Source organism: Ylistrum balloti, unplaced genomic scaffold (assembly GCF_031769215.1).
Source record: "Ylistrum balloti isolate Yb309-2 unplaced genomic scaffold, AGI_CSIRO_Ybal_v1 Utg369606, whole genome shotgun sequence".
In the NCBI taxonomy this organism is placed as follows: Eukaryota; Metazoa; Mollusca; class Bivalvia; order Pectinida; family Pectinidae; genus Ylistrum; species Ylistrum balloti.
Genome location: NW_026781884.1, coordinates 500,730 through 527,025, shown reverse-complemented (window position 1 = coordinate 527,025; position 26,296 = coordinate 500,730). Strand labels below are relative to the sequence as shown.

Sequence of the window (26,296 nt, the reverse complement as noted above, 5' to 3'; positions counted from 1 at the left end):
TTAATCTACATACTGATACAGCAGTAATTAGTGAACATACTGATACAGAAGTAATTAGTCTGCATACTGATACAGCAGTAATTAGTCTACATACTGATACAGCAGTAATTAGTCTACACACTGATATAGCAGTAATTAGTCTACATACTGATACAGCAGTAATTAGTCTACACACTGATACAGCAGTAATTAGTCTACATACTGATACAGCAGTAATTAGTCCACATACTGATACAGCAGTAATTAGTCTACATACTGATACAGCAGTAATTAGTCTATATACTGATACAGCAGTAATTAGCCTACATACTGATACAGCAGTAATTAGTCTACATATTGGTACAGCAGTAATTAGTCTACATACTGATACAATAGTAATTAGTCTACACACTGATACAGCAGTAATTAGTCTACATACTGATACAGCAGTAATTAGTCTACACACTGATACAGCAGTAATTAGTCTATATACTGATACAGCAGTAATTAGTCTACATACTGATACCGCAGTAATTAGTCTACACACTGATACAGCAGTAATTAGTCTACACACTGATACAGCAGTAATTAGTCTACACACTGATACAGCAGTAATTAGTCTACACACTGATACAGCAGTAATTAGTCTACACACTGATACAGCAGTAATTAGTCTACATACTGGTACAGCAGTAAGTAGTCTACATACTGATACAGCAGTAATTAGTCTACATACTGATACAATAGTAATTAGTCTACATACTGATACAGCAGTAATTAGTCTACACACTGATACAATAGTAATTAGTCTACATACTGATACAGCAGTAATTAGTGAACATACTGATACAGCAGTAATTAGTCTACATATTGGTACAGCAGTAATTAGTCTACACACTGATACAATAGTAATTAGTCTACACACTGATACAGCAGTAATTAGTCTACATACTGATACAGCAGTAATTAGTCTACATACTGATACAGCAGTAATTAGTCTACATATTGGTACAGCAGTAATTAGTCTACATACTGATACAGCAGTAATTAGTCTACACACTGATACAGCAGTAATTAGTCTACACACTGATACAGCAGTAATAAGTCTACACACTGATACAGCAGTAATTAGTCTACATACTGATACAGCAGTAATTAGTCTACACACTGATACAGCAGTAATTAGTCTACATACTGATACAGCAATAATTAGTCTACATACAGATCAGTAATTAGTGAACATACTGATACAGCAGTAATTAGTCTACATACTGATACAGCAGTAATTATTCCACATACTGATACAGCAGTAATTAGTCCACATACTGATACAGCAGTAATTAGTCTACATACTGGTACAGCAGTAATTAGTCTACATACTGATACAGCAGTAATTAGTCTACACACTGATACAATAGTAATTAGTCTACATACTGATACAGCAGTAATTAGTCTACATACTGATACAGCAGTAATTAGTCTACATACTGATACAGCAGTAATTAGTCTACATACTGATACAGCAGTAATTAGTCTACATACTGGTACAGCAGTAATTAGTCTACATACTGATACAATAGTAATTAGTCTACATACTGATACAGCAGTAATTAGTCTACATACTGATACAGCAGTAATTAGTGAACATACTGATACAGCAGTAATTAGTCTACATACTGATACAGAAGTAATTAGTCTACATACTGATACAATAGTAATTAGTCTACACACTGATACAGCAGTAATTAGTCTCCATACTGATACAGCAGTAATTAGTCTACATACTGATACAGCAGTAATTAGTGAACATACTGATACAGCAGTAATTAGTCTACACACTGATACAGCAGTAATTAGTCTACATACTGATACAGCAGTAATTAGTCTACATACTGGTACAGCAATAATTAGTCTACATACAGATCAGTAATAAGTGAACATACTGATATAGCAGTAATTAGTCTACATACTGATACAGCAGTAATTAGTCCACATACTGATACAGCAGTAATAAGTCTACATACTGATACAGCAGTAATTAGTCTACATACTGATACAGCAGTAATTAGTCCACATACTGATACAGCAGTAATTAGTCTACACACTGATACAGCAGTAATTAGTCTACATACTGATACAGCAGTAATTAGTCTACATACTGATACAGCAGTAATTAGTCTACACACTGATACAGCAGTAATTAGTCTACATACTGATACAGCAGTAATTAGTCCACATACTGATACAGCAGTAATTAGTCTACATACTGATACAGCAGTAATTAGTCCACATACTGATACAGCAGTAATTAGTCTACACACTGATACAGCAGTAATTAGTCTACATACGGATACAGCAGTAATTAGTCTACATACTGATACAGCAGTAATTAGTCTACACACTGATACCGCAGTAATTAGTCTACACACTGATACAGCAGTAATTAGTCTACACACTGATACAGCAGTAATTAGTCTACACACTGATACAGCAGTAATTAGTCTACACACTGATACAGCAGTAATTAGTCTACACACTGATACAGCAGTAATTAGTCTACACAACACTGATACAGCAGTAATTAGTCTACATACTGATACAGCAGTAATTAGTCTACATATTGGTACAACAGTAATTAGTCTACATGTTGGTACAGTAGCAACATTGCATATGTTTTGTTTATTGACGGGTGTCTGAGTCAGTGGCAATAGTGATAGGATAATGATAAAAAAACAAAAGAATTATCTGATGTGTGATTTATTATACCACTCAAGTGATCTAGATATATACGGAATACTAAGTATATTACAATATTAGTGTAATATTAAATTTACATGTCATAGCACCATACAATTTTGGTGTTATGTTCTCAAAGCCATGATTCCAGGATGGACAGTGGCCCTATGATTCCTTGGAGTACATGGTATTGATCTTGATCTTCACATTGTGCTTCTCTGAGGTGTAGAGGACCATGATAGTACAGTCAGTTAACATGTTGGCTTATGTAAGCTCAGGTGGAAATCCTTGGTTCTCTTTTTCGATGCTCACTACCCATGGAGGTTTGTGTTTCATAATAAGCTGAGAAATGGGCTAGATTTGTCATAATTATGTCCTTAGTAAAGACACTTGACCCTATTTGCTCTTGATGACATGGAACAGGCTTTGCATGATTTGTTCAGTAAGGTGCCCACCAGTTACTACAAGGAGGCCCCACCCCTAAAAATTACACTGTGGACAATAACCCCAGCAAACAAACAATAAATTATAACAGTATACCACTAAGTGTGGATGTATTCCACAAAGTTCTTTTTAAAAGATAGACAATTTTGGATTGAAAATTGTCTTAGATCAGATGTCAGTTCTTTAAGTTGTATGGAAAGTTACAAAATTTTTCTCTATTCTGTGCGAAAACACAACTGAACATCAGTCTGCTACAACTAGTACATTATAAAGTAACACAATCACATAACAGGTACTGGTATGACTTATTTAGGAGGAAAATAGCGTCTAAGATGTTGACCTCTCCCACACAGGGCACGGATCTCTCGGTACATGTTCTCATTACAGTCCAGACAGGAGAAGTTAAAATCTTTGTTTGTGACATGCTTGTAACACCGTTTGTTGGGCACAGCCCAGATGCCGTGAATCGCTTGTAGACTCGCTTTCATATTGTCACGCTCCATTGTCAGCAGGTCGCATCTACGACTCAGTGATGTCTCTCGATTTGCCAGACTGTTGGCATGATCATTCAACATATCTGTCTTGGCTTTTAGAACATCTACTTTCGTGTCTGCATTAAGTTTAGTGTAGTAAGGGTTACGCTCAAGGTCACTTACAGATTTTGTCTTTGAGAAATTGACACAGCGACGGTACAATGTCCGTAGCTGAAACTTTTGGGCAAGGTAAAGTGCCTCAAGGTTGCTTTGTTGTGTGAGGAGAAATTTTTCACAGCGGTGTTTGATCCTATCTATCTGGTACTCCTCGGCAAGTTCCAACAAGAATCTCACATTCTCATCTGAAACAGGGGAGATAATAATTCATTTGTAAGGGAAAATCATCCACAGAGAAAAGGAAATGGGTAACTTGTTTTTCTGAAAAATACACTGTATTAAGTAAATACTGTCAGGTCCTTAATTATTCATTGGTTGGTTGTTTGATTTCCTAGTATTGTTAATCTATGAGTTCATATGTTCCCAAAAGAATCAAGTATTCAAAATTTTAAACATTTTTTTTTCAATATAATTTGAACGACAAGTGTTCTATAAGTGAGTCTTGATCTTTATAGTAATGTCAATAAATAAAATCAGATGTCTACAAAACACTTAATTTAAAATACAAAAATTGAGCCTCATAGAAAATATAATTATGTCTTTGCATTAAATTAAACATGAATGACTAGGCTGATGTTGCTTGTTGGTAAACCTTCAGCTCCATGATCCATGGACCTTGACTCTTGCTATTATTGTGGCTCAGTAAAGGAAGGTCAAGGGTTTGACAAATAATTTGAATGATGAAAGAAGCAATGCACAAAACAAATTCATTTTGGATTGTAGAAAACTCTGTTCACTCAGTTTGATTGACTAAAAATGAATTTGTTTCATAAACATAATTTTTCGTAGCTTTGAAGGGAAAAATTAACACTGGTTAGAATGGATGATTTTTATTACCTGTGTACATACATGCAAGATAGATTTGATGTAGTTACAGTGACGGGATTTGGTATCGTTTCACCTACATCAAGCTTTATGCAAAACGGATGGGTCTTTTTTAGCAGAATTAAAAAATGCCAACATGTAGAACCCCTCTTTCTCAAAATAAAATCAAAAACAAAACAAAATATAAAATATATACAGTGTGTTCCCAAAGAGCCGGCAGCCGAACAATTTGACCTCCTAAAACGCCAAATTTGCCAGTTAAAATTCATCAAGTTGAAGGAAAAAAACATATTTCCCAGATTAAATTCGTTGTCTGTCGAACGGTTACCGTAAGTTACATAATCGTGTGATTATAACATGTGAATGTCAAAGTTACATGTGTTGTGATTGATTTTAGCATGTAGTCAAGCTTAGGACAATGCTTGAATAACGGCTTTGTTTGTGCAGTGTTTGAAAGTCCTTTATCAATTCAGTTTAGTCTGTAGTCAAATTACAACAACGCTTTAATGAAACAACCTTTTTGTGCAGTGTTCGAAAGCGTCTGATCAATCCCAATTTATGAATAAACAACACCATGAGGAAGTGCAGCTTACCTCCGTAAGGCGAAACAACAATTTGTTGTTTTTTTTATCTGTGGAAAGCAATCTAATGGTATAAAATATCAATTTATTTGAGAATGCTTGCTTGTCACTGATACACAGAGACACAATCAAAAACACTATTGCCATGCAAACCTTACCATATCTGGTTTTATTGGAGATGTTTATGTAGTCTGTTATTGTAAATGTTTCAGTAAATTCTTCCATCACCACAAAGAAAAAAATTAATGCTTCTGAACTTTCAGTTTGTCATCTGAAGCTGTGATTTTATTCTAAAAAAACATCAATATTAATCTTCCAGAGGCCCCCTGCCAGTTAGATTTGTCAATCTGCCTCCTGCTTTAAATCTTAGGGAGAACACTTTATGTAATGTTTATACCTGAGGATGGAATAGACAAGTGCTTTTGTTATTTGTACAGATAAGTACAGATTGATGTAGTTGGTGATGAAAATATATTGATACAAGCCTATTATATTCTGTGAGACCAGCTATGGCTATGTATAGACAGGAACAGACATTCTTGTTACCTGATATGGGTTTCTGTGAAGAATAAATACAGTGGAGCAGTTCGGTGACTTCTGTGATACGTTTGCCTGGAAGTGGTATCTGACGAGCATGCTGCTCTAGAAATCCACCTAAAAACATTCTCCTCCATACTGGAGACCATTCAGCAAGGTATTGGCGATGCACATGGAGTTCTCTCCCCTCTATAAGTAAGGTTACATCGCTTAACTCGTCCTCCTGGGTAAAGTCCTTGAGGGTGTTGGAACCATAAGCCCCTTCTGGCTCAGTACCATCCCCTTGGGTGGGGACTTGCTCTGATGTGTGAATCTGGTTGTTGGCAGATTGGTCTGATGTCTCTCTGAGGCTTGATGAATTGGAATTGGGATGAGAATTATCGTCATTCTGATGTACATCAGACATATTGGGTGTTTTTGTCTACATCATGAGGACAGAAGCCTGTTAAAGAATAAACGAAGATGTACCACTAAACTTTTTTGTAAAATTCTCTAATATTCAATATATGCTTTCTTGTCTCCTTCCTTAGCCCCAAATCATGGATGACATTTGACACATTTTCGTTGACAAATAATTTCCTTTAATTTCAAATCATAGTAAAATCATTAATTTAAGTTAGAAAATTTATTGTCATTAATTTTGTAGGTACTATAAGTTCTAGAAATCTTTCGCCCATGAATTGTAAAAATAAGTGTAAGTGGATGTTGGTTCTTAGGGGTTTTCCCCACTTATTTATTTATTTGTAAAAATAATTGTAAGTGGAGGTATTGGGCTATATTTATCCACAAAATTAAGTGTCCACAAAATCATGTATTTTGGACAAACCACAGAAATTGAGTCCCACAAAAAATATGATTTTACTGTGCATAATATTGTTTTCTCACATTCTACGGTATGGGAAAAGAAAATTTTAAACAGGTATTGATAAGGTCTCATGTTTATTAAAGGGTATGGTTTTCAAAAACTGTTGTCAATTTACAAATTACCTCTCGAAAGTTATTGTATATATTACCAGAACATGTCATTAAAAAATAGATATGTCAGGAAGACACTGATCTGGTTCAGATAAGCACAAGAATGATTTTTTCAGTTAAATTTACCAGGCAAACTAATTGTGATCTGAGCAGGAAAGGGTAGAAATCTTTTACAGAACATCTGTGTGGTTGAAATTAAATGTGGCATACCCTTATAATATCTTGTCTGATGATTGACTTTATCTAATTAATATAACCATGTAACAGCAATATGTAATTGGAATAAACTAACAAACTCAAATGATAGCTTGTATATCTGAAAAAACTAACAAACTCAAATGATAGCTTGTATATCTGAAAAAACTAACAAACTCAAATGATAGCTTGTATATCTTAAAAAACTAATAAACTCAAAAGATAGCTTGTATATCTTAAAAAAACTAACAAACTCAAATGATAGCTTGTATATCTGAAAAAACTAACAAACTCAAATGATAGCTTGTATATCTGAAAAAACTAATAAACTCAAAAGATAGCTTGTATATCTGAAAAAACTAACAAACTCAAATGATAGCTTGTATATCTGAAAAAACTAACAAACTCAAATGATAGCTTGTATATCTGAAAAAAACTAACAAACTCAAATGATATCTTTTGGAATTAAAATATACTAGCATACCCATATGATAGAAAATGTAGAAGTGAATTAAACTAAAAGACAACTTTGTGAAGTAGATGTATATGAAAGATGTATTATTCTTCTGGCAATAAATGGTTTGGAGACTAAGTTCTCACAGTGCCTTTTTGACAGGTGTACATCATGTGCCCTTTTTTCTGTTCAGTAAGCTGGCTGTTTAATAGTATATAAGATATTTGAACAGCGTGGATTGAAGCAATGTCACTCACCAGGTAAAAGTACACAGAGATTTAATTGCAGAAGCCAATAAAGGTATCTCGACATTTGTCACTGAGATGTTGTAAACACAGTGATGGGCAATAAACTGTCCTAGGTATTTGTACCGTCTGTTTGTCCAGATAGATAGGATGCATAGCCAAGAGATTCTAGACATCTCTTAGTGTTAACAGCTCTATCACAGGGACTTGGCATAAATTTTCAAGATAAAGGTTTATGTCAGTCTGCGTTATATTCAGTCTTTGTTTAAGATGTACATATTCAGTGTGTTTTACTACACTTCAGTTATACTATCAGCTGTCATACTGAAACCCTGTTGTATCACCACCCCTTTATACCGCCAAAATTGGGACAAGAGATGGTCATATAATGAACTACTGTGGAATATTTTCCTAAGAAATTTGGGGTTAGCAATTTGTGACAAATCCCTGTGATCTCTACTTAATACTTACAGTCAGTTAGATCAATTTGAGTACACTTCTTGATAATTTGTATATCAAGTATATTAAAGTTTAGTGTGCCTGTATTCTGTAGGCAGATTTCGTTTTAAATCTATAAGATTGACAAATGAAAAACCTTATGAACCCAAGTCAGCCCAAAACTGAAGCATTTTAAAGCATTTGTACCAATGCAGAGATGTCCTTAGCTATGCATATGATAGGCCGTGAATCAGGGTCGTGTAAAAGTTTTGTTCATCATGGTCGTGGAGAAGTTTTGTTCATACTTTGTAGGCTTTGTCTCTTGATTAACTACAGGTCTTGTGATGACAGTAAGTGGCTAAAGACCAAGGGACCAATAGATTTATTTTTGAGATGTTCACATATCAGAACAATTTATCGATACAGACATGTTAACTTCATTACATAATAAACAATGACTAAGATATATGAAAATGTATTGCTGTGAAATATTCTAGGTTTGTAAGTTTGTAGAATTTAATACTGGTATCTTTGAAAAATTGATTGGTTAACAGATGATGGGGCCTTTGAAGAATTATGTAATTTTCCATCATATATCTCCTTCTCTTTGATAGATATCAGGTTTTGTTTGTTGGGTTTAATTGCTCTGTTAACAGCCATGACCATTTTGAGATATGGTCTCCTAGTAGAGGCTGATGGCTACCTCACTGAACAACATGCCGGAGGTCCATTGCATGTCATCAACAGAAATTGGGGTTAAGTGTCTTGTCCAAGGATACAACCATGAATACACAGACCAGTTCATTTTTAAGATTCCCTAGAAACACAAACTGCGATGGGTTGAAAGTGTCAGCCCCTGCACTATAGATCTTTGCCTAAAGTTCCAAAGAACAATGATCTAACTGACTGAGCTACCACAGCCCCTAGACCTTAAAGTAGCAATGTCATTTATGGATGATACAGCTGATCTTTGTTACGCTATTTCTATTAAATTTTGTGATCTTGGCAGTGCAGCAGAACAACCTATACACTTCTATAATTCTGACAATGGGCTAACCAGAGGTGCTATTCATTCCTTGTACGTCTGAATGACATTAAAGGCGGTTGTTTTTTTTACATTTCACAACTGTATTTTTCTATTATGTAACTTAGTCTTGGATAAACAACCCATACACCAAGTGTTGAACAGAAATAAAATGAGAGGCTCACCTGAATGAAACAAACAATACCGCATTTGTTTGTGTGTGTGTTGTTTGCTCATGTTACTTGCTTGTACAGTTTTTTGTTCTTATACTTCTAATGTGTATATTTAGATATCAGTACGTGCAGGAGCCAATAAATTACAGGTGTGAAACAATGATAGGCTTACCTGTAATCACTGAGGTACAAATTTCCAACCAGGATGAAAAAAATCACGTCGTCAACATTCACATTCCGTTATCATAATGAGAAGTTACATGCAACATCTACTTGTCAGAGAGAGTGTACAGACTTATATGTATATACCTTACCTGACAGACCTTCCACTCAGGTAGATCCACCACACCTGAAAAGGTATTTCATATACAGGTACATATAGGTAAACAGGTTGGAAGTAATCAATCATCCAAGCATTGTTAGATTGTCCTTAAGTTAGATCAAGAAGGAACTTGACATTAACCTCTGAAAAATTTTAATGTATGAAATCAAAATTCTATTCCTAGGATTTATAACTACCAAGATTAATTAAAGTAGAAATAAAAAAATGTTTAAATCTTCAGAATATTTGTAGATCACTAGTTTTGATTTTAAGTTATTTTGTTTTTCTATAGGCAGGCTAACAATGCATTCGGAATTCAGGTATAGCAATATTTTATACTTTTGTAATATATAGGTACATACATGCACAGGAGGAAAAATTGGTTTAAAGCCCTTTATGGGGGTTATTGATATGGATTGACTCCGTAAACATCATTATCATAACCATCAATTTGTTAATGTGAATTTAACTGAAACTTCAGATTTTAAATGGATTATTAATGAGGTTTTCAATTTATTTCCTAAGTATGTAGTACATTTAGGTATAATTTTGTAATTTCTTCATTTGTGCTCTGGTTGGTGGTACCATTTAAAACCATTGTTATCAGTGAATTAACCTCTATCTTCAAGGAGACAGTGCTATAAGATAAGTAGATATTTTAAAGGGCTAGATTCAGTGCTGTTTTTTCAATTTGCAGTTTCTTTCTTAGGGGATTTCACTATTCTGGCAAAATTGTTTCTTGTTCTCATTAAAACAATTCGTGCGATAAAAAATTATTCAATAAAGATGAAGATTTAGTTTTTTGTGATATTCTCTTGTTGAAAAGGCACAAGCACCTTAAGACATATATAAATATATTGGGTCATTAATAAGGTTAATGGAGCTTAATTTACCAAGTGTTTTGTTCTGTACTGAATAAATTATGATATTGTAATTATGGCTGTTTGTTTGTAGAGGGAAAAATCTCTAGAACTCTGTGTAACCTTTGTATTATAATACAATATCTCAATATACTGGCATACAGAATTACTGTTGTTGACAGCCCCACTACAATTCATTGGTAATAAGCTGTGTAGCAGCTAGGCACAGGTCAGGTTTTCTCAGCAAGTTATAAATGATATAGTTTTACTAAACACAATCATTAGCTAATTACAAGGGTTAAAATAATTACAATGTTCTCAACACATAAAATTCTATTGATATAAGATTATTTGTAACAAATACAGTGGTAATGTTAGATAGCCACACAGTGTAAAAATAATGACAATTTGATGTGTAATTTTCTGTTTAGAATTTCTATAAAGGATAATCATCTATTTAAAATCTGTTAGGGTGTTGCCCAGCAATGTAAGGGTGTAGACACATCTAGAGTGTGTACTGCCAACAGTACTACAGACATAGTCTACCTGTACACAGTGGTGTTAGAGTGTACACACATCTAGAGTGTGTACTGCCAACAGTACTACAGACATAGTCTACCTGTACACAGTGGTGTTAGAGTGTACACACATCTAGAGTGTGTACTGCCAACAGTACTACAGACATAGTCTACCTGTACACAGTGGTGTTAGAGTGTACACACATCTAGAGTGTGTACTGCCAACAGTACTACAGACATAGTCTACCTGTACACAGTGGTGTTAGAGTGTACACACATCTAGAGTGTGTACTGCCAACAGTACTACAGACATAGTGTACACACATCTAGAGTGTGTACTGCCAACAGTACTACAGACATAGTCTACCTGTACACAGTGGTGTTAGAGTGTACACACATCTAGAGTGTGTACTGCCAACAGTACTACAGACATAGTCTACCTGTACACAGTGGTGTTAGAGTGTACACACATCTAGAGTGTGTACTGCCAACAGTACTACAGACATAGTCTACCTGTACACAGTGGTGTTAGAGTGTACACACATCTAGAGTGTGTACTGCCAACAGTACTATAGACATAGTCTACCTGTACACAGTGGTGTTAGAGTGTACACACATCTAGAGTGTGTACTGCCAACAGTACTACAGACATAGTGTACACACATCTAGAGTGTGTACTGCCAACAGTACTACAGACATAGTGTACACACATCTAGAGTGTGTACTGCCAACAGTACTACAGACATAGTCTACCTGTACACAGGTACTCATTTATGACCTCCCTTTGATTCTTTTATCAATATTAATTTTGCTTTCTATGTGAACACAATGGCTGCTGTAATCCATAGAGAATGGCTATTCACCAACATTGTGATAAATTTCCTCTTAATAAATTTTAGATGAAATTACAATTTGGTGCTAGGATCAAATGTTAGAATTCAAACATTGTTTTAAAAAATATCAGTTTAAGATTGTCCAAATATCAAAATTTCTAATATTTCCTGAGGTTTAAGATATAATATATCTGAATTTTTCAATTTTTTTAAGTTGACAAAACTTTTGAAAAGAATAGTCCTTTATGTTATGTATTGATCACTGACATTTTCACTGCCATGTCAGCAAAATGTCTAGCTTTACCAGCTTAATGTCATTTAAAAATGACATCTGATGTAAAGTGTGTGGAGGTATAAATATTAATGCATTTGTCAAAAATAAAATGATTTTAGAATTTGAAATTCAAATTTTCTTTCTTTTTTGTTTTGTTTTTCCCCTTGTAGGAAACAGTTAGGTAAGGTTTATTTGAAATAGAATATTTTTCCAAACTGTGTTCTTAAGCTGGTGTGTTATAGCTGGCCAAGATAAGGACATTTAAATATTTGAATTGTAGATCACCTTCACTATGAGAATGGCTTGGTTTCACTTACTATAAATATTGTTGTATTTATTCACAGTAACTTGAATGTATTGAATATATGAATTACCTGTTTCATTGCATATTGACAAAGAAAGCTCACAAATAGAAAAACATACATACACCACAAGAATATTGGTTCACTAGCTTGATCTATACTCAAGGTTTGACATGCTGTACAGAAATTAAATCTGTTACCAGCTTTATAAAACCGAAATTAATTGAAGAAAGCGTTTTCCTTTGTTAAATGCTAATTACTGTTGTTGAGAAATAGAATTACTATTATGTTTATTTGCTTTTCCTTGAACAAATACTGGTGCAACCTTTCCCTATAGAACACACTATCTCACTCCAGTATCCTTTCTATATAAAACGCATTGCATTTCTCCAGACCTTTCCCTATAGAATACACTGTCTCACTCCCGTATCCTTTCTGTATAAAACACATTGCATTTCTCCAGACCTTTCCCTATAGAACACACTGTCTCACTCCCGTATCCTTTCTATATAAAACGCATTGCATTTCTCCAGACCTTTCCCTATAGAACACATTGTCTCACTCCCGTATCCTTTCTATATAAAACGCATTGCATTTCTCCAGACCTTTCCCTATAGAACACACTGTCTCACTCCCGTATCCTTTCTATATAAAACACATTGCATTTCTCCAGACCTTTCCCTATAGAACACACTATCTCACTCCCGTATCCTTTCTATATAAAACACATTGCATTTCTCCAGACCTTTCCCTATAGAACACACTATCTCACTCCCGTATCCTTTCTATATAAAACACATTGCATTTCTCCAGACCTTTCCCTATAGAACATACTGTCTCACTCCCGTATCCTTTCTATATAAAACACATTGCATTTCTCCAGACCTTTCCCTATAGAACACACTATCTCACTCCCGTATCCTTTCTATATAAAACACATTGCATTTCTCCAGACCTTTCCCTATAGAACACACTATCTCACTCCCGTATCCTTTCTATATAAAACACATTGCATTTCTCCAGACCTTTCCCTATAGAACACACTATCTCACTCCCGTATCCTTTCTATATAAAACGCATTGCATTTCTCCAGACCTTTCCCTATAGAACACACTGTCTCACTCCCGTATCCTTTCTATATAAAACGCATTGCATTTCTCCAGACCTTTCCCTATAGAACACACTGTCTCACTCCGGTATCCTTTCTATATAAAACACATTGCATTTCTCCAGACCTTTCCCTATAGAACACACTATCTCACTCCGGTATCCTTTCTATATAAAACACATTGCATTTCTCCAGACCTTTCCCTATAGAACACACTATCTCACTCCCGTATCCTTTCTATATAAAACGCATTGCATTTCTCCAGACCTTTCCCTATAGAACACACTATCTCACTCCCGTATCCTTTCTATATAAAACGCATTGCATTTCTCCAGACCTTTCCCTATAGAACACACTATCTCACTCCCGTATCCTTTCTATATAAAACGCATTGCATTTCTCCAGACCTTTCCCTATAGAACATACTGTCTCACTCCCGTATCCTTTCTATATAAAACACATTGCATTTCTCCAGACCTTTCCCTATAGAACACACTATCTCACTCCCGTATCCTTTCTATATAAAACACATTGCATTTCTCCAGACCTTTCCCTATAGAACACACTATCTCACTCCGGTATCCTTTCTATATAAAACACATTGCATTTCTCCAGACCTTTCCCTATAGAACACACTATCTCACTCCCGTATCCTTTCTATATAAAACGCATTGCATTTCTCCAGACCTTTCCCTATAGAACACACTATCTCACTCCCGTATCCTTTCTATATAAAACGCATTGCATTTCTCCAGACCTTTCCCTATAGAACACACTGTCTCACTCCCGTATCCTTTCTATATAAAACGCATTGCATTTCTCCAGACCTTTCCCTATAGAACATACTGTCTCACTCCCGTATCCTTTCTATATAAAACACATTGCATTTCTCCAGACCTTTCCCTATAGAACACACTATCTCACTCCCGTATCCTTTCTATATAAAACACATTGCATTTCTCCAGACCTTTCCCTATAGAACACACTATCTCACTCCGGTATCCTTTCTATATAAAACACATTGCATTTCTCCAGACCTTTCCCTATAGAACACACTATCTCACTCCCGTATCCTTTCTATATAAAACACATTGCATTTCTCCAGACCTTTCCCTATAGAACACACTATCTCACTCCCGTATCCTTTCTATATAAAACACATTGCATTTCTCCAGACCTTTCCCTATAGAACACACTATCTCACTCCCGTATCCTTTCTATATAAAACACATTGCATTTCTCCAGACCTTTCCACACCAGAAATTATTGCCTCAATCCTTATAAGCTCTATCCCCACCTTTCAATGTAAAAAACATTGCCTCTTTCCCTACAAACATTCTTCCAACCTTTGCATGTAAAAAGCATTGCCTCTTTCCCTACAAACATTCTTCCAACCTTTGCATGTAAAAAAACATTGCCTATTTCCCTACAGACATTCTTCCAACCTTTTCATGTAAAAAACATTGCCTCTTTCCCTACAAACATTCTTCCAACCTTTGCATGTAAAAAACATTGCCTCTTTCCCTACAGACATTCTTCCAACCTTTTCATGTAGAAAACATTGCCTTTCTCTATTAAAAAAAACTCCCAGTTATATTCCTGTTGTTTTCCCTTTGTAGAACACACTACTGCAGTACCTTTCATCCAATACTACTCTTAATTCTCCAAGCTAATATTTTTGCAAAAACTATGTCCTGGTCAGGGGATTCACTAGTAAAGACTGTGTCCTGGTCAGGGGATTCACTAGTAAAGACTGTGCCCTGGTCAGGGGATTCACTAGTAAAGACTGTGTCCTGGTCAGGGGATTCACTAGTAAAGACTGTGTCCTGGTCAGGGGATTCACTAGTAAAGACTGTGTCCTGGTCAGGGGATTCACTAGTAAAGACTGTGTCCTGGTCAGGGGATTCACTAGTAAAGACTATGTCCTGGTCAGGGGATTCACTAGTAAAGATTATGCCCTGGTCAGGGGATTCACTAGTAAAGATTATGCCCTGGTCAGTGGATTCACTAGTAAAGACTGTGTCCTGGTCAGGGGATTCACTAGTAAAGACTATGTCCTGGTCAGGGGATTCACTAGTAAAGATTATGCCCTGGTCAGTGGATTCACTAGTAAAGACTGTGTCCTGGTCAGGGGATTCACTAGTAAAGACTGTGTCCTGGTCAGGGGATTCACTAGTAAAGACTGTGTCCTGGTCAGGGGATTCACTAGTAAAGACTGTGTCCTGGTCAGGGGATTCACTAGTAAAGACTGTGTCCTGGTCACGGGATTCACTAGTAAAGACTGTGTCCTGGTCACGGGATTCACTAGTAAAGACTATGTTCTGGGCAGGGTATTCATGAGTAAAGACAATGTCCTGGTCAGGGGATTCACTAGTAAAGACTATGTCCTGGTCAGGGGATTCACTAGTAAACACTTTGTCCTGGTCAGGGGATTCACTAGTAAAGACTGTGTCCTGGTCAGGGGATTCACTAGTAAAGACTGTGTCCTGGTCAGGGGATTTACTAGTAAAGACTGTGTCCTGGTCAGGGGATTCACTAGTTAATGTCCTGGTCAGGGGATTCACTAGTAAAGACTGTGTCCTGGTCAGGGGATTCACTAGTAAAGACTGTGTCCTGGTCAGGGGATTCACGAGTAAAGACTATGTCTTGGTCAGGGGATTCACTAGTAAAGATTTTGTCCTGGGCAGGGGATCTGTTGATAAATGACTGTGTCCTGAAGAGTTGATTCTTAAGTAAAAGATGGTGTTCTGGGCAGCAGGAGGACTTTTAACAAGAGACATTGTCCTTGACAAGGATTCTACTGATAATAGACTTCATCCTTGTATATCCCATGTAATCCTGATATCTATCTATGAAATTGTAACTCTGTTGTAGTTGCTGTGCAACAAAGCAAATGGTCTGTGGAAGAAACGCCTGATGGAGCTCTACAAGGAGCAGTTTAAGGAGGATCCACCCGATCACCTCTTCAGCCTTATCAAACAGTGGAATGATATAGCCACCATACAGGAGTAAGTTCTGAAACTCTTTTAAAGTATTGTACTGGAAAATACTTCATGTCTCTGTTTCCAGGCATCATTTGAATTAACTGACATTTATGTATACAAAAAGGAAATATGAAACACAGGCAAAGATAAATCCACTACCAGAATGGGACCCCACACATTGTCAATGAATTTCCTGATCTCATATTATATGTTTAAGGTGATATTTTCTGTCTGTTGTTTGTAAATTTCCTGTCATATTATTGAACTAGTTCAACAAAGCTAACACAGAACCCAAGTGGTGAGATAAATTACATAACTGATAAGACTCGGGGCAGATTATTGTAATTCTATTAGAAAGTACTTCTCCATGTTTATAACACTTTGTTGTAATCCCATCGTTTCAGCAGAGGTATCAGTGAAGTTGATATCCATGTGAATCATTAATTTTTCCTGTATTTATGATATACTGGAGCTGTTGTCTGAAAGTTCTAAATGTCAGCTTTGAAATGAAAATGTTTGATTGTGGTATTATATCTTAAAGGAGTGCTGTCCCTGACAATGAAATCATCACACCTGTGTCAGGGACAAGTCAAGGAGGTACCAAACCCGTCAGCCAAACCCACAAGTCAATTCCCAGAGAAACGACTCAAACTTCTCCGGTAGTCCCACGCAAAACCTACCAAAGCCCATTACCTCCCACACCAGCTACTATTACAGAGTCACGGCAAAAGGCAGAGAACTCATCCGTTAAGGTAAACAACAATAATTATCACTAAATGAGGGCAGATAACTCTTCTGTTGTTAAGATAAAGACCAGCTTATATCATTGAATTTGGTCAGGAACACCTGGTATCTCATTGTTAGGGAAAAGGGCAGATAACTTCTGATCTAAAGTTAAGACATATCAAAGTAATGGTTGAGAACATATAACTCTGCTATTGCTGCTTGATAAAACTCACCAGAATAATGTCGTTTTAGATAGAATTATTTTCAAGGAAAATGCTGTACACTTTTTACACAATGTATTATGTATACTTTTGTAAAGGGTATTACTTTTTTCTGTCAATTTAATCATAGATAAGAATTCATTACTTTTCTCATTGTAGGATCTCAAAATTCCAAAGGGAGAACCTCTACCACTAGAGTAAGTATACAGCTTATTAATGTGTCTTTCATGATTACTGTATAGCTGCTATTTATTGGGTCTGAAATTGTTTTATGGTTTCCACTCAAATTCCTAGAACTGATTTTTTTCAAGAAAAGGTTTCTCTCAGTGTATGATGAGGAAGTTGACCATTTCATAATTATCCCATGAATAGATAATAAATATGATCCCCAAGGAAATATCTAATTATAGAGTATCATGTAGGGTTGTGTTATGTTTTTATTTATTGTGTTGTAGGATTCTCAACAAACTTCCACACACATCAAAACATCTTCGACAAGTTTAAGTTTCAGTTTTGTTGGGTCAAGGTCAAGGTCACAATTATTATTTTAAGAAAATTTGTTGTCTATGGTCTGATGGCTTCCTTCCTTATGGGATTAGGATAAAACCTCACACTATTAAAAACAAGTTTGAGATTCAGGATTGTTGGTCAAGGTCAAGGTCACAATTATTATTCTAAGAAAATTGGTGTCTATGGTCTGGTGGCTTCCTTCCTTATGGGATTAGGATCAAACCGCACAGGATTAAAAACAGGATTGTGGAGTCAAGATCATTGTGACTTTTTATTAGTAATTGGTAGAGTTCTTATGGCCACACTTATTAATGGGATTTTAATCAAACTTTAAACAATTTTTAAGCATTAAAAGTCTGAGTTATTAGGTCAAGGTCAAGATGTTTTCTTAGAAAATAATTTTCAATGTGCAAGTGGTTTCATTATTTGCAGGATTTTGACCTCTCACACTTACTGTAGCATAGTATTAGATATTGGTGATGTAACTTTTTGGCAGTTCCTCAGTTTGTCATACTTACTTATATGCATTCTTACATTAAAATCAGTTACAAACTAATTGTGGTCTTTCCTTTTTTGCCAAATTAACACCAAACAGTTCCATCTTTATAAATTATTACAGTGTATTAGCTTTAAGGGACTGGTAGGGGACATGTATTGCATTAGGAATTCTCAGTGTGATTGTATATCTTGTCGGGTAGCCATTTTACATGGATCTGTTCATGTGACATTGTAGATATATAAAACATTGGCTTTGGAGATAAGAATGATGGCATACTTCAGGAATATATTGACCATGTTGTGTGGTTATGTGCATCTGGAATATATTGACCATGTTGTGTGGTTGTGTACAACAGGAATATATTGAACATGTTGTGTACATCAGGAATAAATTGACCATGTTGTGTGGTTGTGTACATCAGGATATATTGACCATGTTGTGTGGTTGTGTACATCAGGAATATATTGTCCATGTTGTGTGGTTGGGTGTTTCAGGAATATATTGTCCATGTTGTGTGGTTGTGTACATCAGGAATGTATTGACCATGTTGTGTGGTTGTGTACATCAGGAATATATTGACCATGTTGTGTGGTTGTGTATATCAGGAATATATTGACCATGTTGTGTGGTTGTGTACATCAGGAATATATTGACCATGTTGTGTGGTTGTGTACATCAGGAATATATTGACCATGTTGTGTGGTTGTGTACATCAGGAATATATTGTCCATGTTGTGTGGTTGTGTACATCAGGAATATATTGACCATGTTGTGTGGTTGTGTACATCAGGAATGTATTGACCATGTTGTGTGGTTGTGTACATCAGGAATGTATTGACCATGTTGTGTGGTTGTGTACATCAGGAATATATTGACCATGTTGTGTGGTTGTGTACATCAGGAATATATTGTCCATGTTGTGTGGTTGTGTACATCAGGAATGTATTGACCATGTTGTGTGGTTGTGTACATCAGGAATGTATTGACCATGTTGTGTGGTTGTGTACATCAGGAATATATTGACCATGTTGTGTGGTTGTGTACATCAGGAATATATTGACCATGTTGTGTACATCAGGAATATATTGTCCATGTTGTGTGGTTGTGAACATCAGGAATATACTGACCATGTTGTGTGGTTGTGTACATCAGGAATATATTGACCATGTTGTGTGGTTGTGTACATCAGGAATATATTGACCATGTTGTGTGGTTGTGTACATCAGGAATATATTGTCCATGTTGTGTGGTTGTGTACATCAGGAATATATTGTCCATGTTGTGTGGTTGTGTGCATCAGGAATATATTGACCATGTTGTGTGGTTGTGTGCATCAGGAATATATTGACCATGTTGTGTACATCAGGAATATATTGTCCATGTTGTGTGGTTGTGTACATCAGGAATATATTGACCATGTTGTGTGGTTGTGTACATCAGGAATATATTGACCATGTTGTGTACATCAGGAATATATTGTCCATGTTGTATGGTTGTGTACATCAGGAATATATTGACCATGTTGTGTGGTTGTGTACATCAGGAATATACTGACCATGTTGTGTGGTTGTGTACATCAGGAATATACTGACCATGTTGTGTACATCAGGAATATATTGACCATGTTGTGTGGTTGTGTACATCAGGAATATACTGACCATGTTGTGTGGTTGTGTACATCAGGAATATACTGACCACGTTGTGTGGTTGTGTACATCAGGAATATACTGACCACGTTGTGTGGTTGTGTACATCAGGAATATACTGACCATGTTGTGTGGTTGTGTACATCAGGAATATACTGACCATGTTGTGTACATCAGGAATATATTGACCATGTTGTGTGGTTGGGTACATCAGGAATATATTGTCCATGTTGTGTGGTTGTGTGCATCAGGAATATATTGTCCATGTTGTGCAGTTGGGTATATCAGGAATATATTGTCCATGTTGTGTACATCAGGAATATATTGACCATGTTGTGTGGTTGTGTGCATCAGGAATATATTGTCCATGTTGTGTGGTTGTGTACATCAGGAATGTACTGTCCATGTTGTGTGGTTGTGTACATCAGGAATATATTGACCATGTTGTGTGGTTGTGTACAGCAGGAATATATTGTCCATGTGGTGTGGCTGGGTACTAATACTGATGTTGCTCATTGTAGGGAGAAGGTGACTGTGTATGTGACATTTTTCCACAACTGCGGCTACTTCTGTGTACAGAGAGAGGATTCGCCTATAGATGAGATATCCACACTTCTCTCTCTTCAGGCCTCCGACAAGGTTAGTTTTCAACTCCCAAGGTCTCTAACAAGGTTAGTCTTACAACTCCCTAGGTCTCTAACAAGGTAAGTCTTACAACTCCCCAGGTCTCTTAACAAGGTAGGTCTTACAACTCCAGGCCTCTAACAAGGTAAGTCTTACAACTCCCTAGGTCTCTAACAAGGTAAGTCTTACAACTCCCCTGGTCTCTTAACAAGGTAGGTCTTACAACTCCAGGCCTCTAACAAATATAGTTTTACAACTCCCCAGGTCTCTATCAAGGTAAGTCTTACAACTCCCCAGGTCTCTAACAAGGTAAGTCTTACAACTCCCCAGGTCTCTTACAAATATAGTTTTACAACTCCCCAGGCCTCTATCAAGCTAAGTCTTACAACTCCCCAGGCCTCTAACAAGGTAAGTCTTACAACTCCCCAGGTCTCTATCAAGGTAACTTATTACAACTCCCCAGGCCTCTAACAAGGTAAGTCTTACAACTCCCAAGGCCTCTAACAAGCTAAGTCTTACAACTCCCCAGGCCTCTAACAAGGTAAGTCTTACAACTCCCAAGGCCTCTAACAAGCTAAGTCTTACAACTCCCCAGGTCTCTAACAAGCTAAGTCTTACAACTCCCCAGGCCTCTAACAAGGTAAGTCTGACAACTTCCCAGGTCTGTAACAAGCTAAGTCTTACAACTCTCCAGGTCTCTAACAAGGTAAGTTTTACAACACCCCAGGTCTCTAACAAGGTAAGTCTTACAACTCCACAGGTCTCTAACAAGGTAAGTCTTACAACTCCCCAGATCTCTAACAAGGTAAGTCTTACAACTCCCCAGGTCTCTAACAAGGTAAGTCTTACAACTCCCCAGGTCTCTTACAAATATAGTTTTACAACTCCCCAGGCCTCTAACAAGCTAAGTCTTACAACTCCCCAGGCCTCTAACAAGATAAGTCTTACAACTCCCCAGGTCTCTATCAAGGTAACTTATTACAACTCCCCAGGCCTCTAACAAGGTAAGTCTTACAATTCCCAAGGCCTCTAACAAAATGAGTCTTTCAACTCTCTAAGTCTCCAACATTTTAATAACTTAAGTCTTAAAACCCCCTAGGTCTCCAACAATATTAATATTGCGTCTCTGAAAGGCCATCTTCTAGCTTTCCATGTCAATTTTAAGATAAGTTTAAATATGTTTGACTGTCTTGGTCCCTGACCAGGTAAAGTGCAGACATAATATCCTTGCCAGAGTAGAATATGCCATTGACAAGTTCTACGTTATTGGTCTGGTTGTTAAACCAAAAGGTTTTTTTTATATAGTATAACATTGTTGAACATTTATAAGGAATAGTTTGAATGTATTCTAGCTTGATCAAATCAACAGATGAACACCTGATTGTTGTAGAAGGCAAAACCTACAAGGCAAGAGCTGTCCCCAGGTCAATTCTGTGCATCCATGTACAGTACTGATGGAAGCTGGAGCAGGGCAGAGGTTCTTGCCAAGGATGAAATTGGAGTGAGTGTAACTGTTTATCTTTCAGTTTACCAGCAACAGATTAACTTTCACTTTCACACTTTCACATTGGATCAAAAATGTTGAGAAGAGATCTTAATTATGGGCACTTGTTACATTAAGTTAAATGGAAATTTTATGCATACAGAATTACAACCAAGAATTTAAATGTTGATATTTGAGAGTATATATATGTTACCTGATGATTCCTAATTGTATGTTCCAGTGTGGTGTTGAAGTGCTGTATGTTGATTTTGGTAACACTGAAGAATGTTTCCCCAGCTCAATGCAGTGGCTCTGTGAGAAGTCAGCCTCCTTCCCAGTCCAAGCTGTATACTGTTGTCTACATGGAGTCAAACCCTTAAAGGTACAATGCAGGCTGTATACTGTAGTGTACCTGGTGTCACACCCTTACAAGTACAATACAGGGGGTATACTGTAGTCTAATTGGTGTCACACCCTTACAAGTACAATACAGGCTGTGTACTGTAGTATACCTGGTGTCACACCCATACAAGTACAATGCAGGCTGTATGTTGTAGTGTACCTGGTGTCACACCCTTACAAGTACAATACAGGCTGTGTACTGTAGTCTAATTGGTGTCACACCCTTACAAGTACAATACAGGCTGTATGTTGTAGTGTACCTGGTGTCACACCCTTACAAGTACAATACAGGCTGTATACTGTAGTCTAATTGGTGTCACGCCCTTACAAGTACAATACAGGCTGTATGTTGTAGTGTACCTGGTGTCACACCCTTACAAGTAAAATACAGGCTGTATGTTGTAGTGTACCTGGTGTCACACCCTTACAAGTACAATACAGGCTGTATACTGTAGTCTAATTGGTGTCACACCCTTACAAGTACAATACAGGCTGTATGTTGTAGTGTACCTGGTGTCACACCCTTACAAGTACAATACAGGCTCTATGTTGTAGTGTACCTGGTGTCACACCCTTATAAGTACAATACAGGCTGTATGCTGTAGTGTACCTGGTGTCACACCCTTACAAGTACAATACAGGTTGTATATTGTAGTGTACCTGGTGTCACACCCTTACAAGTACAATACAGGCTGTATGTTGTAGTGTACCTGGTGTCACACCCTTACAAGAAAAATACAGGCTGTATACTGTAGTCTAATTGGTGTCACGCCCTTACAAGTACAATACAGGCTGTATGTTGTAGTGTACCCGGTGTCACACCCTTACAAGTACAATACAGGCTGTGTACTGTAGTCTAATTGGTGTCACACCCTTACAAGTACAATACAGTCTGTATACTGTAGTCTAATTGGTGTCACACCCTTACAAGTACAATACAGGCTGTATGTTGTAGTGTACCTGGTGTCACACCCTTACAAGTAAAATACAGGCTGTGTACTGTAGTATACCTGGTGTCTCACCCATACAAGTAAAATACAGGATGTATACTATAGTGTACCTGTTGTCACACTCTTACATGTACAATACAGGCTGTAGAATGTTGTGTAACTGGTGTCACACCCTTACAAGTACAATACAGGCTGTATGTTGTAGTGTACCTAGTGTCACACCCTTACAAGTACAATACAGGCTGTATATTGTAGTGTACCTGGTGTCACACTCTTACAAGTACAATACAGGCTGTATGTTGTAGTGTACCTGGTGTCTCACCCATACAAGTTAAATACAGGCTGTATACTATAGTGTACCTGTTGTCACACCCTTACATGTACAATACAGGCTGTAGAATGTTGTGTACCTGGTGTCACACCCTTACAAGTACAATGCAGGCTGTATGTTGTAGTGTACCTGGTGTCACACCCTTACAAGTACAATACAGAATGTTGACTGTAATCTGCTTGTTGTCCGTCTTTTAACATTCCTTTATATCTCTCTGTAATGATGTATTATCACAGGGTGAAGACTGGTCTGCAGAGTCTCAGCAGAAGTTCCTTGAGCTAACTCGGGAAGAGGCTCTTGTTGCCGTGACACATGGATTCAAAGGTAAATACCAAAACAATCCATGTAATGTGCGCATATACGTAATGTGTGCTGCTACTTTTTGGAGCTGAAAATGGTAAAAATTGCTTCTACTTGCATAATGTGCTCATCCAAAATTCAGTCAAAAGCGATCTCCGAGAGTTAAAAAAATGATCTCCGAATGTTCAGCTTACACATCAGACCAACGATAGAGAGTCCAAAACTTGAAAGCATTCTCTTCAGAATTTGTTCTTTCCATTTCATTTACTGACCTGTATTTACTTTCTGTTTAATCAGAGGGTAGGAAAAATGCCTTGTTGTCACAAGCCATTCAGAGGAAGTATGGAAAAGTATCTTGCACACTAGGGAACATATAATGAATTTGGCAGATGACTGATATCGCTATTTCCTTGTTTACTGTAAATTCTCTTGTCTACCAGCCAAGGGTTTGTTCTCTTTAAACAATAAACTTGATTTATTCAACAACATTTATGAAAGAAGTTTTGAGGTTGGTCCAAAATCCAATATGACCATCATGGCTGCAAACTTGAAAAACACACTTTTAAAACTACTTCTCGATTCCACTGGCACCAGTGAGCTGAAACCGAAATGAATGAGGAATGATTTTTGCCTTTACTGCTTAGATATATTGAACTGTTTTAAGCATTTGGTGACTGTTCCTGTTGTTATATCATATATACAGGTTTTTATAATCAGATGGCTGGTAAGGTGCTTTGGCCTCTTTTTCTGACTTTTATTAATCACTCTTTTGGACTGGGTGGAAGTTAGGGAGGAGTCAAATTATTGGAGTTCCCACACAAAAAACCCTCATGGTGGGCCAGAAGTCTTCATACTTCTTCACATCTGCTGAGGAAACCAAACTTTGATCACCCTAATTGACAATTGAGTTTGTTACCACTCACCACACAACCACCTATAATGTTATATACATGTAGTAGATGGAAGTTTTGTTGCCTTCAGTCCAAGCTTAGTAGCAAAATTTGTTTCTAAAACAAAAAAATCATGATGTTATATAAAAAAAATCTGTTATCAGTACTTGCCTTATTCTGGTGACTATGGTTTTGCAGAGGATGGAGTTTGTGAAGTGGAATTGTTCTACTCTGATCCAGACAAGACAGTCAGCATTAATCAGATGATGATAGAGTCAGGAGTGTTGGCCAGCATTGACCAGGCTGAACCTAGCATGGAACCAGGTAAGTTTTCAGTTCCCTACACTAACTAGGCTTAAACTAGCATGGAACCAGGTAAGTGTCCGGGCCCCTACACTTACTAGGCTGAAACTAGCAAGGAACCAGGTAAGTGTCCGGGCCCTTACACCTACTTGGCTTAAACTAGCAAGGAACCAGGTAAGTGTCTGGGCCCCTACCTACTTTGACCAGGCTCTAACTTAATGCTGCACACAGGTGAGTTACCAGTCTCAGACACTGACCAGGCTGAACCAAGGACACAGTTGAGTTACCAGTCTCAGACACTGACCAGGCTGAACCAAGGACACAGTTGAGTTACCAGTCTCAGACACTCACCAGGCTGAACCAAGGACACAGTTGAGTTACCAGTCTCGGACACTCACCAGGCTGAACCAAGGACACAGTTGAGTTACCAGTCTCAGACACTGACCAGGCTGAACCAAGGACACAGTTGAGTTACCAGTCTCAGACACTGACCAGGCTGAACCAAGGACACAGTTGAGTTACCAGTCTCAGACACTCACCAGGCTGAACCAAGGACACAGATGAGTTACCACTGACCAGGCTGAACCTTGTATAGAACATTAGTAACTAGTTTTGTTTATCATCAAATGTTTCTAAGAGTGTTCTTCAGACATCCGTATGCTAAGGTAAACAGAAATGTTTCTTTTGGAAACTGAGCTTTAGTAATGGCTTTTTTAGGGGAGATTGATTGATGATTTTTTGTACATTTTACCTTTCGACCCTGCCTGATTTTGCTAAGTAGGAAGAGACCTTAGGTCATACCTGAAATTTGAAAACGCCTTGTATGGCAGTAGCTGACTGAAACTTGTGGTATCTTCAAAGAAATTTAACTGCCACAGGATGTTAATGTACAGTTTCTTAAGTATTGCAGTCCTGTAGTGTTCGCATTTGGATGTTTATTACATTCAACTTAAA

At 37.1% G+C, this 26,296-nt stretch overlaps 2 protein-coding genes across 2 annotated transcripts in view; one reads left to right on the top strand and one right to left on the bottom strand.

Annotated features, from left to right (window-relative positions):
- The window catches only part of LOC132546518 (tudor domain-containing protein 7B-like), a 49,698-nt gene that overhangs the window by 10,228 nt on the left and 13,174 nt on the right, over positions 1–26,296 (top strand). Inside the window, exons 11-18 of the mRNA XM_060210239.1 lie at positions 16,348–16,481; positions 16,999–17,209; positions 17,564–17,601; positions 20,581–20,698; positions 22,074–22,184; positions 22,408–22,548; positions 24,086–24,173; positions 25,238–25,363. Of these exons, the coding sequence (XP_060066222.1) occupies positions 16,348–16,481; positions 16,999–17,209; positions 17,564–17,601; positions 20,581–20,698; positions 22,074–22,184; positions 22,408–22,548; positions 24,086–24,173; positions 25,238–25,363 (967 nt within the window). The remainder of the gene's footprint in view (positions 1–16,347; positions 16,482–16,998; positions 17,210–17,563; positions 17,602–20,580; positions 20,699–22,073; positions 22,185–22,407; positions 22,549–24,085; positions 24,174–25,237; positions 25,364–26,296) is intronic.
- Positions 3,465–6,158, bottom strand: LOC132546529 (BTB and MATH domain-containing protein 38-like). The gene is made up of 2 exons (XM_060210251.1): positions 5,762–6,158; positions 3,465–3,994 (listed from the first exon to the last, which is right to left on the bottom strand). Exons 1-2 carry the CDS (start codon positions 6,156–6,158, stop codon positions 3,465–3,467), a joined length of 927 nt encoding a protein of 308 aa, XP_060066234.1.